This window comes from Sapajus apella, unplaced genomic scaffold (genome assembly GCF_009761245.1).
Source record: "Sapajus apella isolate SASKATOON/1434 unplaced genomic scaffold, GSC_monkey_1.0 scaffold8, whole genome shotgun sequence".
In the NCBI taxonomy this organism is placed as follows: domain Eukaryota; kingdom Metazoa; phylum Chordata; class Mammalia; order Primates; family Cebidae; genus Sapajus; species Sapajus apella.
Window position 1 is genome coordinate 4,087,364 of NW_022436948.1, and position 18,018 is coordinate 4,105,381.

Below are 18,018 nucleotides of genomic sequence, written 5' to 3' on the forward strand. Positions count from 1 at the left end.
CAGCTGCCTGGGTCACCTCTTGGGTCTGCTGCTTACAGCCCTGTGACCTCGGACAAGCCCCCTGTACCTCCCCTTCCCCAGCCCCTCTTGAAGGGCAGCAGTGAGGTTCACGGGAGCACACAGGTGTGAGGTTCTGAGCACACTGCCCAGCGCCTAGGAAACGCTAAGTCAAATTGGCCACTGACGATGTCCCAGCTCTTTCTCTTTCATTTCTAAAGCCTAAGGTATCAAGCCACACTTACGTTTAGAATGAGAACTAAAAGGCTGTAATCCATCTTGGTAATTCTAAGCTATTATGATTTTATTACATCACATATCAGAATGGTAGCCATGGTTTATCAAGTGCCACGTGCTGGTCACAGTGCTTCATAGGCATCGAGCTATTTGATCTAATGAGTTGAGTATTTTTATTATTATTTCCTTTTTATAGCAGGGGTAACTAAGTCATCCGGTTGCCCAGTTAATAAGTGGTGGAGCTGGTTCTGAACTCACCCAGTCTCTCTTCCTGTGGCGCCCACATTCCTAAGCTCTATCCCAGACTGCCTCCTCCTTGACTGAGGGCATCTTGCTACAAAGTGCCACATCTGGAATCATTTTATTAAAAGAAATAGAGAAAGAAAATTTTAATTAAGCTCCACATATCGTTCAATTCATCTTAACCTCCTTCTTGTTACATATTAATTTAGAATTACTGCAAAGGAGAGTAAGTGCATTATCTATAAAGCTACAACATCAAAGGATTTACATTAAATATTTGCAAATCCAAGAACAATATTCACACCCTGCCGATGGGTGTGAGACCGTGGCTCCCACCAACCCCAACCCCAGTGCTGCTGTCACCTCTCTCTGCCATGAGCTGCCAGCCAGACCTGTGGGCACCACATCGTCAACTTTCAGTCATGACCATCTAGCCACAAGACTAAAACTCACAGGAACTGATAACATCTCACACCCTCCTAAGAAAACCTGCATCAACCTTGCCCGTGGGCCAAATTCTGAAGTGTACCGTTGTTTGCCAAGCTTTGTTTCAATGGTGGAAATTTCCATCCAGTAGCTCACAAATGTGGATGCTGAAATATAAATAGTTCAAAGATGCAAAGCTTGTCATCCAGTGATCTGAAAGTACTTGAGAGATCTCTCAGAAATAAGACTGTTACCTGTCTTGTACACGCAAGTACACAAGCCTCAAGATAGAGGCATTTAACATGTCTGAAATTAGTCCTAATATGAGCCATGAGTAAGAAACCAGGGGAAGTCTCATGGGTTTGACACAGCAAGGGAAGATCAAAACATACAAAACCATATGAAAATTATCTCAGAGGACAACTCCATGGAGCATGGAACCCGTTTTGGGGAAAGCCAAGAGCTCAGGGCATTGAGATTCGAAACCCCCATTTTGTGTAAGAGAGGGCACTCTGTGCTGCCTGGGCAAAGGCCCCGACTGCTCCTGGCCACAGCATCTTCCTCCCTCAAAGAGAATGGGGAGAAAACCTGCCCGCAGGGTTGCTGGGAAGACAGCATAAGTTACTGCTCACAAATTAATGAATACCAAGCTAATACTATTATTATTAGAAGGAGGAATATTTGGCTTCATGAAACCAAGAACACAAAAATCAATGTTTAGCAAAATTTGACCTGTAACAGTAAAATGCCTTGAGCACTATTGTATGCCAGCCTAGCTGTAGCGATGGCCTCTGCTATTCCTCACTCTGACCCTCTGAGTTTGGCACTCTGATCAGCCCTGTTCTGCAGATGAAAAAGCTGAGGCCCAGGGTCAGTTTAAGAAGAGGTGGAGCTGGCATTCAAGAGCAGGCTGCTTGACCTGGAATCCAGGCTGTTACCATCCCTATCATCCCTCAACCTCCCCGCCCTTGGGACCCATCCACGGTGCTGTAAGTGAGGCCAAAGAAACAGTCCTCAGAAACTACCCGCATGAAGAAGTCAGAGGTGGCTCATGGGTTTGACACAGCAAGGGAAGATCCAAACTGCCCAGTATCTCAAGCCTCTTGTTTTTCCTCTCCACTTCTCCGATACCAAGCTATCTTGTGGGGTAAAAGTATATGCTCCTCTACTGTGATTTAGCTTTTTGTGATTCCATTCATTCATTTGCTCGCCAGCTCTGAGCCAGGTGCTGACTGTGCAGCTGGGATGCAGGGGTCACTTTGGAAGCTCAGAAGAGAAGCACAAATCCCATGCTGAGCGCCATAATCCCCTGATCATAGGGGAAGAGGAGTATGAAGGTAACAAGGAAAGACTCCTGGCAAATGAAGGAAGGCTTCCCCTAGACTGGGGAGATGAGGTGGGTTCCTGGCAGAGGGTGTGGCCCAAAGAAAACACAAATGCTAGAATGACAGGCAGTTCAGCCTGGCTAGCCCATGGGGAGTGGCTGCAGAGAAGCAAGGCTGGGAGAGGAAAAGGGCTCCAAGAGCTCTTTTGGCCAGGCTAAGCTCTTTGAAACTCATATGCCAGAGACTTAGCCAACTCAGAGATTGCAGTATAGTTCTCAAGTAGCACAGAATGTCCCTTGGAAGAGAGAAGATGACAAGATGGTGCTACCCAGTTTCCTCTCTAAACCAGATGAAATTCAGAGAAAGGCTGCTGAGTTTGGGCCAGGGCACATGACACGTTTATGACAACTGAAGGGGAGGAGGCCTAGAAGCACAAGGCTGGGCGGCCTCCTGCTCATACCATTCAGGATGCAGCTATTTTCTGGACAAACTCATTTGCAGGTCTTCAGAAACAGGAAACTGCAACTTCTGCTGTCATTCTCAATGTGAGCTCTAATACGAAACTTAGTGAAAGGGCTCCTCCCTTTTCCACCAGACTTTTATACAGAGTACACTCTCATGCTAGCAACACACATCCTTACTGTTTTTAGTATCGTAACACCACAGTTATTATAGATGTCTCCTTCCTTCTTGTAGCAAAGGTTTTCATCCACCACCATCTCTGGCTTCCTGTGTCCCCACTCCCCCCTCTATTGGCTTAGTGGGTTTAGATTTGGAAACTGTCATTTCTATGTGGGCTTACAGAAATGCCAGCTCCACAGTCACAAAATCAAATAAGCAAGCAGGCAATGAAAACCCAAGACTGTGAGGAAAAGCAAGCCCTTGGGTCTCTGCATTTGGTCAGGAGCCCAAGAGGTTGAGCAAAGCGTCTGAAAGACAACGTTTAACATTTCACAACACACCTAAATTACGCCCAAAGGAACTAGTCCCACCGGGTGTCTAGAGAAGGCCCTGGTCCCCAGAGACCAAAGCGTGGCACCTCCAACTCCACTGAAGTGGCCCCAGGCCTTCCAGGTTCTCAGAGTACAGCTGATGGAAATGATGTTTATCACATTTGTGGGTTCACACACGCAAAATTGTAATCGATGCCCTGGAAAACACTCCTTAAAGTTCAGCTGTCATCTGTCCTTGCCGCTAACCTGCCCAAGGTAGAAGTGATTCAGCAGGCTGCCGGGAAGTGTGACCTTGCAGCATGATCTCCAGATTCCAGAGGGCTTAGCGGAGCGAATGCTGCAGATTCCCAACGGCAATTCCAAGGTTCCAAACCCCACCCTGGCCATTTTTCAGTGCTGACCACGGAGAAGCCTCAGACCTGCTTGACCCAACCCCAGGAGGCCCTGCTTCCCTTACAGCTTCACCCCACGCTGTCAACTAAAAACAAAACCAGGACATTTTATAAGAAATCAAAAATCGACTGTCTCCTGGGAAAATTGTGCCACCTGAAGTAAAGACCTGTAAATCAAAAATAAAATTCAAAGGCCCATGCAACCATGAGGAGGAACTCCCTCATGGCCAGGACACTCTAAAATTTAGCCTGAAAGACTAATTCAGGCCATGACCGGAAGTGGGGGTCCGCGGGACATGCCTTATCCTATCCGCTAGCGGTAACAGCAACATAGGCCTTAAGTCTGATAGGAAGCATTTACAGTCTGTTCTCTCTCAAACTTGCTACCTGGAGACCTCACTGGCATGATACAACCTATGCCCCTTATCCTAACCCAGACATCCCTTTCTATCTATAATAACTCAAGCAATTAGAAAAAAATTTAAATTTACCTATAACCTGGAAGTCCCCGTTTGGGCTGTGCTGCCTTTCTGGATGGAACCAATGTACATCTTAAAGTATTGATCACTATCTCATGTCTCCCTAAAAGTATGAAACCAAGCTGTCACCGACCCCTTTGGGCACGTGTTCTCAGGCTCTCCTGAGGCCATGTCACGGACCATGGTCACTCAGGACAAATCCCTTTCAATGTTTTAGTTTGACTCTTCTCGTGGACAGGCTTCCATTTAAACATGTGTCTGTAAGATTCCCGCAGTCCCCCGAAGCTCCTGAAGCCCAGATCCCACACACCCGCGGGCCTGCCACACCAGCACTGGCACGCCATTTCCATTCCCCGGGTCTCCCATTCACTGCTCAAGCCTAAAGGGAGCGCAGGCCGCCCCGGGGGCCAACACCTCCACCCTCAGGTCCACACTGGCGACTCTTCCTACTGCCAGGGCTCTCAGGCTTCCTGGCCTCGTGTTCCGGGACCGGGGGAGGAGAGCACCAGCACGTGCGGGGCGCTGGGATTTGCACGACCCGGGTGATCCCCTCTGCATAGGGCGGCACCTGTCCCAGGGAGGCAGCGACCCCCTCTCGCGGCTGCAGCTGCCTCCTCCCGGTCGGCAACAGCGCCTGGCGCCGGCAGCCAATCGCAATGCTCCCCGCGTGCCGCTCCGCCGCGGAGGTTACTAGCGAGCGTTGACCGGGAGTAACCCCGGCGCGGGCGGCGGCTGCGGACAGGCGAGCACTGCGCACGCGCGGCGGTGCGCACCTGCCCCGCCCACACCTGCGCGCGCGCGAAGGGGTCCGGGTAGCGCTGTTTTCTCTTGGGCGTTCAGCGTGGGCGAGGGCGCGAACGTCACCCTGCGTCCAGGGGTCTGCAGAGTCAGCGCCTGGACCAGCCAGAGAAAGGAGGGACTTTTACTCAGTATGGAGAGCCCGCGTTAGAGCTCACACTCGGTGGGCAGAGCCCGGGCTTCCGGGAGCCTGCACATCACCACCGGCCACGATGAATCCCGCCCTGCGAGGGAACGTCTGGGTGGAGGCCCGGTGGCCTGATAACTCCAGGGTCAGGGCGGGCACAGATGCCCAGCGCAGCCCGCAACCAGGTATGGGGAGCACCGGACAAAGGATAGAGGCCAAAGATGCCCCATACCTGCACCCATGAAAGAACTCCCGGAATACGTTCCTCAGGAGGAGAGGTCTTTTGTCAGCAGGGTTTGTGGTTTATGTCTTGGGTAAGGAAAACTCAACAAAGGCCATTTTACCTGGGTCTGAGCGATTGCAAAGAGATGAGTTCTCAGTGGCCCTTATAGAGGCAGGGATTTGGGACCCCAGGTGTTAAGTTCAGTCCTGGACCTGCCCCCTACCTGCCAGGGGTCCTGGGCAGACCTTCTTCCTCCCTCTACCCTCCTTCCCTCCTGGCGAAGATGGCCACACTGATGTGTATCCCCATGCTGCTCCCCTAAGGCTTAATGAGGCAAAGTGCCAAATAAAGCAAACAGCATTTGCTCAGTAAACACCAGTTATTTTTAATTTTTTTTTTAAATCCACTTCTCCCAAAACAGTGGGAGAGAAATAACAACTGAGAAATCCCATAAAACTCCTGCCAAAAGGTTTACTTTCAAGATAGGCAATTGCGATATAAGAGAGAGGGACTTTTTTGGTTGGAAGGCACCAAGTTGCCTTATAACAGTAAAAGGAACAGAAAGAACGTGACTCAGGTTCTGCCCTTCAAGCGAGTTCCACCCTTATCAGTTTACCGACAGCAAGAAACTTCCTGCAGGGGCGCCGGCCCACTGCCCTGCCCCCTAAGGCTGCCGCTGTGACGCTCACTTCCCAAGCAGGACTCTAACCTCATTTCCTGCTAGGGCCATGTGCCTCTTATTTCCTCCTCTCAAGGCAGGCCTGGATTGTAATGCATTTGGTTATTCTGTACTTGGCTGGGCTTTTCACCTTGATTTGTGAGCTCATTTCAAGACCAAGATTACGTGGTCTGCAGAGTTTTCAAAAAGCAGAACCTGGATCCACAAATGAACATTGCCCAAATACAGATTTCAGCTCAACAGACAGAAGCATTTTCTAAGAACCAGAGTTATGCAAACATAGCCTGACTGCCTGGGAGGTGTCAGTTCCTGGTTGCTGGAAGTACTCAGAAGCTGGCTGTCCCTGTCAGGAATTGTGCAAAAAGGCTCCCTCCATGGGGCAGGAGGGCAGGCTACTGCAACACCATGATTCCTCTTGGTTCCAAGATTTGGACTGTAAATATAGGTCTCAGCTGGATGTAATCACAGCCCTGAAGTCACCCTGGCATGTCTTACTTTTGACACCAAATGCCATTTACCCCACAGAGCATGGAGGTGACAAACAGCACACAGCTGACAAAGTGGGAAGTGAAACTCTTGGCTGCAGGTCAGACTGGATCCCTGGAGGCCCACCCGCCACCACCCATGACTGAAAACCCATCTTGATGCCTTCTGTCACAACGTGAGCAAAAACAGTCAGCACTGGGTACGTTTTATTTGAGAGTAAGCTTTCCTGTGCAGGTGCCGGAACTTCATCAACATGATTTTGATGGAGAATGCAACTCCATGACAAATTCCTAGTTTTATAATTTAGTCCTTCAATATATTTAATCTGACCCACATGGTTTTCTTTGTTCATAAGCTAATCTGTTGATTCTAGAACTGAACTCAGAAAGAGCAGGTGTATGGTTACTAAACATTTTTTCCCTGCCAATTTATAAACAAAAGAAACGGTGTCATGTTCATCAAAATATCGCCTTTGGTTATTTCTTGGACTGGTAGATTAGGTTCTGGTTTATAGGGAGGGCCTCCATTTGAGAATGTGAACTTGTCAAGATACAAGCCTATTTGAGGAGGTAGAGGAAAGCAGGGGGGCACCCACCACACAGGTGAAAATGACCATGGTAAGAACGTCCTCCAACAGTTAAAACAGTGACACCAACCCCCATGGAGCAAAGCACAGTCCTACAGAGTTGAACTGAAGGGGCCAGATGGTTCGAGAACAGGAGCACTCTCTGGGAAAATGACACAAGTATTAACATGTCCAAATAAAAAACCTGCCAATCTGAGGGTGGCAAAGAAAAAAGAAGACCCCAAGGCCAATGTTGGCAGAGCCGTCTGAGCCTTGTCCCGGGAGGCTGCTGCAGCTGACAACGCCATGCATGGGAGTCACGTATCCAGATCCCAGGTCCCAGCTGGTGAGGGTTTGGCTTCCCATGCAACATGCTCACAGGAATGTGCTGGCTAGAGGGGGGCACCTAGAGCCCTTGGATGTGAAGGCTGTCCAAGAAAGTAACAAACCCTTTTGGTCTTGCACATAGCTGCTCAACAATCATCTCACATGAACCTGCTGCGAGAGTCTGTCCACTCTCGACATTTTTTCAGTCTCTTGGGGGCCCTATAAGGCAGAGGAGTCAGAACTGTGCCAGAAGACCTCATCATCAAAGAACTACTGCCCCTCAGGGCCTGAGTGGGAGCCCACCCACCTGCTCCTGGGGGCCACTGAGAACCTAGGAACTGGCCCCAGCTGGGAAGAGAAGGGTTCTCCAGTCCTCTGAATTCCCCAAAGCAGACTTGGGCCTTCAGCTCCTCTTTGTAAATGTCCCAGCCTCAAGCACGCCATCCCTGCAAGTGGCCTAGGGCCACCACACTGTACTAGGAATCAGCTATAGGCTCCAATAAAGGCAAAGGACTAAAAGAAATGTCCTGTGGGTCCACAAGAAAACCCACCTTAGCATAGTAGCCTCGAAGAAGCACAAAAATCATTCATTCATGCTAGGGGATGATCAATCCCCCTTCAGCCTGAGCACCTGACCCTCTGAAAAGCCCTAGCAACAGAGTCTCCACACTCTGCCTTTAACTGGGCTGCCTCCCCTCCCCATTCTAGAGGGTTGGATCAAGTCACCAGCACTTGGTTGGAATCCAGTCTTCCCTTAATGAAATTCCTGAAAGGATTTATTAATGGTGTCTTCCACGTACTTTAGCCGGCCTGTCATTATATGCCTTGTGAAATGGCTATAGAAATTAAGAGAAAGCAACCCTAAATTTGAGAAAGGTATCCAAAATATTTTTATAGCTTAGAAGCAAACCAATACAGATAATCTGACTTGACGCTGCCCAGAATGTTTAACCTCTTCCTGGTTTTTGGCAAGGATGAGGCTGGAGGGTTGGGTTTCAAGCAGGAGTCAATGTTGCATTCCATCAGAGCGTCACCATGTCGAGGCTACAGCCTGACTGTAGATTGGAGAGAAAATGCTCTAAAGCCCCAGATACGACATTTGTTTTCAGCCTGAACTTTACCTCAAGGTAATCTTGGGGGGTGAGTTTAATTTCTGAGAATTGCTTCAGCTGTTGGAGAGGAAGCACGCCACTCACATCAGCCTCCTTCCTGGTAAGGAAACAGGAGCCAGAGCCTCTCCAGAGGGACAGGAAATCCCTATAAATGGCCAACGGCCGCTGACATCCAAGCAGGCCAATTAAAAGGAAAATACATTAGTTTATAGCCAAGGCAACCCCAAACCATTTCATAACACAGGGCTAGGAACAGCTGTGCCTTGGTGGTCAAGTCTTGTGCCCACGTCAGGGCTGAGCACTTGCTAAGCTCCTTTTTGGCTTGAAATCCCACAGACCTGGTTCTGAGTCTCTTCCTCCCTACTCCTATGACCCTGGTGGCGCCTCTGAACCTTACATCACAGTTTTCCACATGGAGAACGCGCAGATCCCTCCTGAATTGAGCCCATGAGCCAGCGGATTGAAGAACGGCTCTCATTCAGTCAACCAGGCATGGAAACCACCAGGATCTCCTAGGGGATGGGCAGTGGATGAGAACCCAAGCATTCCATGTGTTCACTGTGGCCAATCACATCCTAATAAAATGAGACCCTTGTGTAAATGTGCTCTGAAAACAGCTTACAATAAAGTCTGCTCATCCCCATCATCTTTGCCTAAGAAACATTTTAGGCTGGGCGTGGTGGCTCATGTCTGTAATCCCAACACTTTGGGAGGCCGAGGCAGGAGGATCACAAGGTCAGGAGTTTGAGACTGGCCTGGCCAACATAGTGAAACCCCGTCTCTACTAAAAATACAAAAATTAGCTGGGCATGATGTAGGGTGCCTGTATTCCCAGCTACTTGGGAGGCTGAGGCAGGAGAATCGCCTGAATCCGGGAGGCAGAAGTTGCAGTGAGCTGAGACCGTGCCATTTCGCTGCAGCCTGGGCTACAGAGTGATACTCTGTCTCAAAAAAAAAAAAAAAAATTATTCTGTGAATTGACTCTTAACCACTTTCCTAAATGTTCTCATCATAGTGTCTACTCTGTAGGAAGCAAAGGCCCTTTCAAAAGAGTCACACCTAACGGTGAGGAGGAACAACTAAACCAAGCCACTCTGATCCGTCCCCAACACAGTTCGTGTGACAGCACCAAAGCTGATATTGTTCCGAGCCATTTGTCCCATCAGCACAAGCTACGTGAATGAATTCCTTGAGGGAGAGTAATTACTGTATCAGAAGCCGGGGAAATTATCCTTGAGGTGTACTTCTCTCTCCTGAGAATAGTTCCTCTCACAATTATGTTCTCTGCTAGAAATCTATTATATGATGTAGTTTTTCCTCCAAAGACATCATTAATCATATGGTGAAAATGTAACTACAATTGAAAATACAAGATGTTTTGTTAAACGCCATATTCAATGCTCAGTAATCGTCAAGCTCAAAACTTTTAAAGAATCAGTGCCTGGCATCTCCTTCTTAAAAATACCACTATTGTTCTCACATCGCCTTTCTTGCAAGGATTGTAAAGTCCTCTTTAAAATCATTATATAGGAGTTCATAAAGTTATTCTGGTCTAAATGCCGAGCTTTGCTATGGCACTGTATGTTGAGTTCATATCACAGCACCATGTTTTGGGAGAAATTGTGTGAGAAAGAGTCTTTCCTGGAATCAACTAGAGTGGTCCAGCGTCTTCGTAATGGGAAGGAAGTTGGACTGCCAGTCAGAACAGCTGGGTCCCAGCCCAGGCTCTGCCTTTGAGCAAATCATCTCTGTGCTTGAGCTCCTGTTTCCTTTGCTCTACTGTGAAGCATGGGACTAGGCATGTTCAAAACACCTTCACCTCTTACCTTCGGACGTCCAGCCTCAGTGTGATCATTACAATTCACTCAATTCAAACTGAATTTTTAAAAGTTGAAAACAATGGACTTGATACAGACAGCAAAACTGAGAGCAGTCAGAGAAGTAGTCCCTGCCCCAATGTCACACAGAGATGATGCCAAATACAAACTCTGTCACTGTGAGAGGAGAGAAATGCAGAGTGTGGCTGGGCTCTGACTTCTCAGCCTAACCTAATCACGGCTGGGGACTGAGACCACCAGGAACAATTGGAGGGGCAAAAAGAGGAAGGGGGGAAACCCATGCATGAGGGGCAAAAGAGGCCAACTTGGAAGACCAGCAGACGCAGAGGCGAACCAGGAGGGTGGCGACCTGTGTGTGCGAGGCCCAGTGGGATGCAGCTTCTCCTGCAGCCCCAATGCAAGATCCACATTTAGTGTGCCCTTTTATTGATTGTCCTGGCTTTTAGTTGGGGAACGCAAGTCTGCAGCCAACTGGACGCAGCACCCAAGAGCAGGCTGGTGATGGGAGAACAGTGGGCACAGAGAGGGCTTTGGCATCGAACTCCCTTCGGCAAGAAAAACTCTTCAGCAGCAGCAACCAAACCACCAACAGCAGGGAACCCTGTGGGCACACTCCATAAGGCCCTGCGCTAGGCAAGGCATGGCCACCATGTTGGAGTGCACAGAGCTAGAAATTGCTGCCTTCATCCTAGGCCTCCCCTCTAGAGCCCAGGAGCATGGGCAAGTCCCTTAATCACCTTTGCCACAGTTTCCTTTCCAGTCTGTGTGCTGGAATGATAAACTATCTAGACCCAATTGCAGGCACCAGGAACAAAGGAAAGGATGGGGACTCAGGGGAGGAGAAGCAAGGAGAGGGAAGACAGATGCAGGTGCCGCTGTGGCTAGGAGGGCAGTGAGGAGGAAGCCAGACAGCAAAACTACCCTTGGCCCTTGTAGAAACCAGCAGCTGGAACACACCAGACACATCCTGTCTGTCAACCTCTCTGGCTCCACCCATTTCTGACTCATGGGCAGGTCCCTGGGGGCCCATTTTGGGCTCCTCCCCTGCCTGGGCCCAAAAGGTTACTGCAGGGCAAGTCTCTATCTGGTGGCCACCTACCCAGGCTGCACTTCTAAGAATGGACAGTTAGGGCTCCTCCCCAGCTAAGAGCCATTACTTGCTGGCTAACTGTGATGATTCATGTGATCAGTTTAAACACTTAGAGAATATAAGGATAAGTCACATGCTGGGTGATGTGGTTTGGCTCTGTGTCCCCACCCAAATCTCATCTTGAATTATAATCCCCACATGTCAAGGGAGGGAGTGGGTGGCAGGTTATCGGATCATGGAGGCGGTTTCCCCATGCTGTTCTCATGCTAGTGAGGGAGTTCTCATGAGACCTAATGGTCTAAAAGTGTGTGGGCTCTTTCTCTCTCTCTCTCTCTCATGCCACCGTGTAAGATGTGCTTTGCTTCCCCTTCACCTACCTCCATGATTGTAAGTTTCCTGAGGCTTGCCCAGCCATGCAGAACTGTGTCAATTAAACCTCTTTTCTTTAAAAAGTACCCAGTCTCAGGTGGTTCTTTATAGCAGTGTGAAAACAGATTAGTATACTGGGTAGAGGAGTGATACTCTTCACTTGCAAACACTGGCTACACCTGTGTGCCAGGCTTATGTCAACACATTTCAAACCCAGATGCCACCAGTTTTCAGATGTCAACATTTCTGCATTACAACCCATCTTAATTTTACCAGACACCCTCCCCAGCATTTTCCACTATCATAACATATCAAAGGCCACACATAACAGACAGAAGTTGCTCTATGTTGCTCAGTGCTTTGCCACAGTTTGTCTTTATAGACAAATGAGGCCAAAACATGGCACGGTGTCCTGGTTTCTTAATACATTTTTCTATAAAATCTTTCTGTAAGTTGAGAAGGAGAAGGCTATAACCCTATGCTGCAATTTCAATAGGATCAAAGGAGTGGGTCCACATCTGAGCCTTTCACAGAGCTGCTTTCTTAACAAAACAGGCTGGTGTGCTCTGAAAATGCAGATATCACATCACAATGCTATACTATTGTCTGTTGAGAAGGTAAAGAATCTGTTTCTGGTTGTGCAAACACAGACATACAGTTTTCCAGCCACCAACTGGTCCACCAACAGGGACCACTCTGTCAAGGCTCTAAAACTGTGATTACAATGAAGACTGGACTGCCCATGCCAAGGGCCTCAAAGACATAGCTTCAAGAAGGTAGAAAAACAAAATATAATAGGGAAAAGAAGAAAGACAACTGAAAATTTAAAACATGAGTCTTGGTTGGTCCTTTTCAAAATGAAAGAAGATTTGAATCCAGTTTTAAGTTCAAAGTCCTAAAAAAATTAGAATATTCCAGGGGTACCTGAGTCATTTGTATTATTCCAAAGTCCTCACGGATTTTCAAGTTGCTTTCCATGATTTACAGAAACTAGGGACCACAGTTTACTGACGAAGTCTGACATGTCCTCTCCCTATCAGCTTCCCCCACCCACCTGTCTGATCCACTTAGGAGCAGATGAGGAGTGCATGGAGCAGAAGGAGATGAAGGATAAATTCCACAGGAAGAAACAGATCAGGCTGGAAAAAAACACACCAACCCAGGGTGGCATTAACCCTACAAACTTCCAAACTCTAGAGGCAGAGAAGGTTGCTGAGAAAACTCAAACCACCGCTCATCAATTCCCTGCAACATGCAATAAGCTGGTGGCAAACTCCTGCATTTGGTGGCATTTCAGAGACTTCCTGAGCTCCTTCATCTCTGTTTTTCCTACTTTTATTGATACAGCTCATTTTACAACAGTTTAATTTTCTTTCTAGCCCACCACAGCCACCCAGAAAAGAATCCTTTCAAGATGGGTCTCTGGAGAGGTCAGTCTAGGTCACTGGCCACTTTTTAAAACTCTTTAACGCTTGGGAGGGGGCATCTATCTCCAATTTTGCTCTGGGCGGTTGAAAAACAGTTCCAACTTGAAAGATGGACATGAATGAAAGCCACAAAAGAGGACTCTCTGAGCACATGCCAGGAAAAAGCACACTTGGACACTGGTCAATCTTTGTGAAATTCTCCATAGTGACGTCATAGAATTTCAGAGACCGAGAATTCTGAGATCACCAAATCCAACCTGTTCATTTTATAGGTGAGGTAAACTCTGGCCGAAAGCAACGGAATAAACTGACCACAGCAGGGATGGCGCTGGGAAGAGAAGCTCAGCCTCCCAAACTCCAAACCCCGATTCTGCCCCAACAACCTGTTGCCTCCTTCAGAGGCTCCACCCAGCTTGATACACAAAGTAGCCACCCTCCCTACCTTTCTTCCTCCACCAGGGTCCTTCAGGAACCGCGTAGGAAAGGTCCCTGAATTCAATGTTCACAGCTGCCCTCCGAGGCAAGGAGGAGAAGCGCTGGGCTTCTGTGAGGTTGTTGTCCACTTTCTTCAGATGCCCATTCAGCAGATCTGTCTCAGCGGCCTCCATGCTGCCGGACACCACCTCATCCACCGAGACACACACCGACTTGGGCTCCGTCATCTCTGCAGAGTAACTGCTGGCATTCTAGAAAAACCAGAGGAAGCATCAAGACATGTTATAACCTGCATCAAGAGAAAGAACATGGAGAGATTCACCATCAGGCTCGGGGTCATTGGTTATTAATAGCAACACTTCTTTCACCGCAAGAGTGCCTTTGGCCCCAGGAGAAATGTGCCTACCTAGAGGAATTTATTATCTCTGTCACACTTTCTTCTATTAAAAAACGCTGCTGGGCATGATAGCTTACGCCTGTAATCCCAGCACTTTGGGAGGCCGAGGCGGCGGGCGGATCACCTGAGCTCAGGTGGAAAAACACGGTCTTTACAAAAAAAAAAAAAAAAAAAATAGCTGGATGTAGTGGCATGTGCACGCAGTCCCAGCTACGCAGGAGGCTGAGGCAGGAGAATTGCTTGAACCCAGGAGGCAGAGGTTGCAGTGAGCTGAGATTGCGCCACTTCAGACCTTTGCCTGGGCAATAGAGTGAGACACCATTTCAAAAAAAACAAAAAACAAACAAAAACACTTAAGGTAGTGTTATGCTACATGTCTTACTCTGGGATCATAAAATCTATTCACAAAACCATAATAAATGAATTATCACTTGCCTCAAAGAAGAATACACTGGTCACCATAAACAATGATCTATTTACAATCCCCTCACTTTAAAAACCTCAATAAAGGCACACCAGGTGCCTAAGAAATAAATAACCAAAGAAGTTTTATTTGCACAGAGCTGTTTTGTGCCTTTCTTGTGTACTCTCATAAAAAATATATCAGAAGCGATGATGTCACCTGAGTAGCTGAGTCTTGTGGGGCTTGGCCTTTGTGTCTTGCATTTAAAATTTCCAAATCACTTACAACTCTACTCTCTTGCTACATCTTCATAATAGCACTGTAAAGTTGAAATGGTTAATATCTGCGAAACAAACAAGGAAACTGAGACACAGACAATTTAAGGCACCTGTTCAGATTCCCACAATCAACTGAGTAGCAGAAGTGATCCCAGAATTTGAGTCATCAAAAAAAAAAAAAAAAAGGTAGGTGTTCATTTCACTGCATCGTGAGGGTACCTAATCTTTTGTAGCTAGCATTGGCTTTTAAAGCTTCCATTGGGAGTCAAATGAACTGTAACCAATTGCCACGAACCCAGAAGTATCTATGCAAAGAAAGGAATATCCTTCTTTTAATGGCCTGGCAACCGTGAGCAAATCAATAAGCTTCAGCTACCTCCAAAACACAGAAGCAGCCTTGGGGAGCAAATTGCTGTGCTTTTTCTCGCTGTCTTCCAAATCGAGAGAGAACATCCCACAGCGCCAAAAGCACACACACCCCTCCCAGGCATCTCCTACCTCTGAGGACCTTCACAAAATCAAAACAGCTCCTGAGTTATAATATTGTGTGGATAAAACTGCAGGTGCCGGTGAAACTCTGACGAAGCTGAGCTTGGTCTGCTGGCCCTGGGCATTCAGGATACCTTGGATACCAGCATATGTGGGTTCCCGCATTCCCGAGCAGAGCTGGGAGGGTCTGTGCATGTCTGACAAGGGGACTCCTCACTCTTAGGGCTCTGGAGCAATGACAAGATGCAGACCCTGAGGGAGCAACCCTGAAGCCTCCTCCCAGCTGGTCCTGTTGCCCCTTCGGCAGGGCCTCTTGAAGGAGCTGTTGCCCCATACCCTTCAGCCTGCCCTCTGGGGCCCCATGCTGCTGCCCCATGCCCCTCAGCCTGCCCTCTGGGGCCCCATGCTGCTGCCCTATGCCCCTCAGCCTGCCTTCTGGGGCCCCATCCTGCTGCTCCAGGTGTTTAGAGCTCACTTGGGTTCCAAAAGAGCCCCAAGAGCACCAAATCTGGGCTTTGGAGGGGGGATGTCAAGAAAGCTGTGGAGCAAGACAGTGTCCTCCAGGCCTGGTCCCCAGCGTCCATTTCCATCCTCACCTTGCCACACAAGTGAAGACACAGCATGTGCTGGGTCCTACCCAATCCTTCTGGCAGACTCAGGCTCTGCCATGGGACCCCCGATGGCTGTGTATGCAGTTGGGGGCAAGGCACAGGGGGATTGAGCAACTCCTCCCCCATCACAGACCCCCTCTTCCTCCACCTCAGGAACCCAGCTGCCAAGTACCATCCGCACTCTCTCTCCAGGCACCCACTGCAGGTATGGGGCCCCTGCTGCAGGGACTGGTGCTTCTTTCTTGTGGCTAAAGCCCACACTAATAAGGGGTGAACAATCCCCATACCACCCATCTACATTATCATGAGGGCCTGACTTTCTCTGCTAGACTCACTATCTGCTCACTCACTCCCTCTCTCACTCATTCATTGGACAAACTGAGCACCAGATCAAGCCCTGGGGTCAGCAGTCAGCCCAACAGACATGGCCCAGACCTAGCAAGCTCAAGTTCAAGATTTGGCCCCAGGCAAGAAAACAGGCAACTAATTACACTAGGCCAAGGCAGGAGCCAGGGGGAAAGCATAAGCGCCTCCGGATTGTTGAGAAGCTCCGTTGTGCTTCTGTGATGACTTGGTTATTTTCTTCCGGGCAGTCGCCTTGAGGACCCTTGGTCAGTGCATTTTCCCCCATATGTGCCTGTGATTGGCTTCTTTCATTTTGAGGAAGACCAACTAATTACAATAGGTCAAGGCAAAAGCCAGGCTGAGAGCAGAATATGGGTAACTCAGAAGGGATATCTAATGCAACACAGACCCTGAGATGGGGAGACGCAGGATGAAGTCTTTCTGCAGAAATAGAGTCTTAGCTAAGTTTAACAAGGTGAGAGGGAGGGGTGCTGGCTCCTGGTGGCCTCTGCTAGGGAACAGCATATACAAAGTCCCAGCAGCACGAGAGAGTGGGGTATTCAGAGACCTGTAAGAAACGCAGGGGCTGGAGTGTGGATTTGGGCAGGAGGGCAGGGGGCTTTAGAGTAGATGAGACTAGAGGGGCAAACAATGTGCCCCGTGGTGAAGGGCTTGCCGACATGATTAAGGGTTTTACATTTTATTGAGAGATCTTTGGGGAGCCCTGAGAGAATGACAGGACCAGAACTGCAGAAGTGTCTCCTGCTGTGAACCAGGTGAGGTGATGCTGGCCTGGATCCACTGAGCGTAGTGGGGCTGAAGGCAAGGGACAGGCCAGGAAGACAAAGCTGGGTGGCTAAACTGATTTGGGAGTAAGAAAGAGATAAGCCCGAATCAAGTACTCGTAATTTAAAGTATTAATTAATAATGGCTTGTGCATGCTTGGTAAGTGATTATAAACAATAGTGGCTATTGACCCAGCAATTACCATGTACCTATTAAACTCTAGCCTGTATAGATTATGCCTCTTATTACCTCCACAATTCTAACAGGGACAGGGGTGCTGGGGGGTGGGACAACCATCTCTGGTTCAGAGGAGGCATAGAAAGCACAGAGACATTGTCTGATTTGCCTAAGACCCCAAGATCAGGGTGTGGCCAGGCTGGACCCTGCTATGAGAGGCTTCCAAGTCTGAGGCCACAAGCCTCTGTAGCAGCCCTGGACTGTTGCTTAGCCTTCCATGGGTGAGTTGTGGGTGTTTCAGTGTCTTCCCAGTCCTTGTCCATTATAGGAATATCCACACCAAAGAAATCATGTAGCCCCAGCCCAAATAAACCAACACCAAAGCAATGCATATGGTTGACCACCTTTCCTCCATGGCATCCAACAGCCTCACCCAATTAATAAAATCATGGAAACTGTGTGATGCGAGGCTGCGGCCTGTCAGTCCAAAATAGACCAGCTCTCTGGAAACACATCCTCCGATGAGAGCTGCCGGCAATGTAGGTTACAGCGAGCTTCTCCTTAGCCTCCTGAGCTCATTAAAATTAAAGCAAATGCATCTTCTCTCATTTTTTCCTTTCACTCTTCTGTTTCCCTATCCTACTGAAGCACTGTCTTTGACCTGCCCCCACCCCTGCACCGGGCCACATACGATTTGTGTGGCACAATACATTGTGAGTTATAGTAAGTTCATTCATAGATGTGGAATGCCAGAGAGACCCTGTTTGGATCATTCCTGGCTGCTGTTCATGGGAATATTTTCCTGGGCGCTGAGCAGAGTGGCCTGTGATTGCAGTTTGAATCCTGGGCAGATAGAGATGCCTGTTTAGCTGGGGAGGGTCTCTAACTATCAGTAAGCCTCCCCTAGGTCATGGTGAGCTGCATTCACTCCATTTCCACCAGGGACACAGAGATAGAAACTTTTTCTCCCAGCCTCATGAGGGAGTGAGGAACAGGAAGAGGAG

General features: G+C 48.5%; 1 protein-coding gene across 2 annotated transcripts in view; it reads right to left on the bottom strand.

The window, feature by feature from the left end:
• ABCG1 (ATP binding cassette subfamily G member 1) overlaps window positions 1-18,018 on the bottom strand; it is an 81,262-nt gene that overhangs the window by 60,665 nt on the left and 2,579 nt on the right. For both annotated transcript variants that reach the window (XM_032276804.1, XM_032276803.1), the window contains exon 2: window positions 13,536-13,779. In XM_032276804.1, coding sequence (XP_032132695.1) covers window positions 13,536-13,779 — 244 coding nt within the window. The remainder of the gene's footprint in view (window positions 1-13,535; window positions 13,780-18,018) is intronic.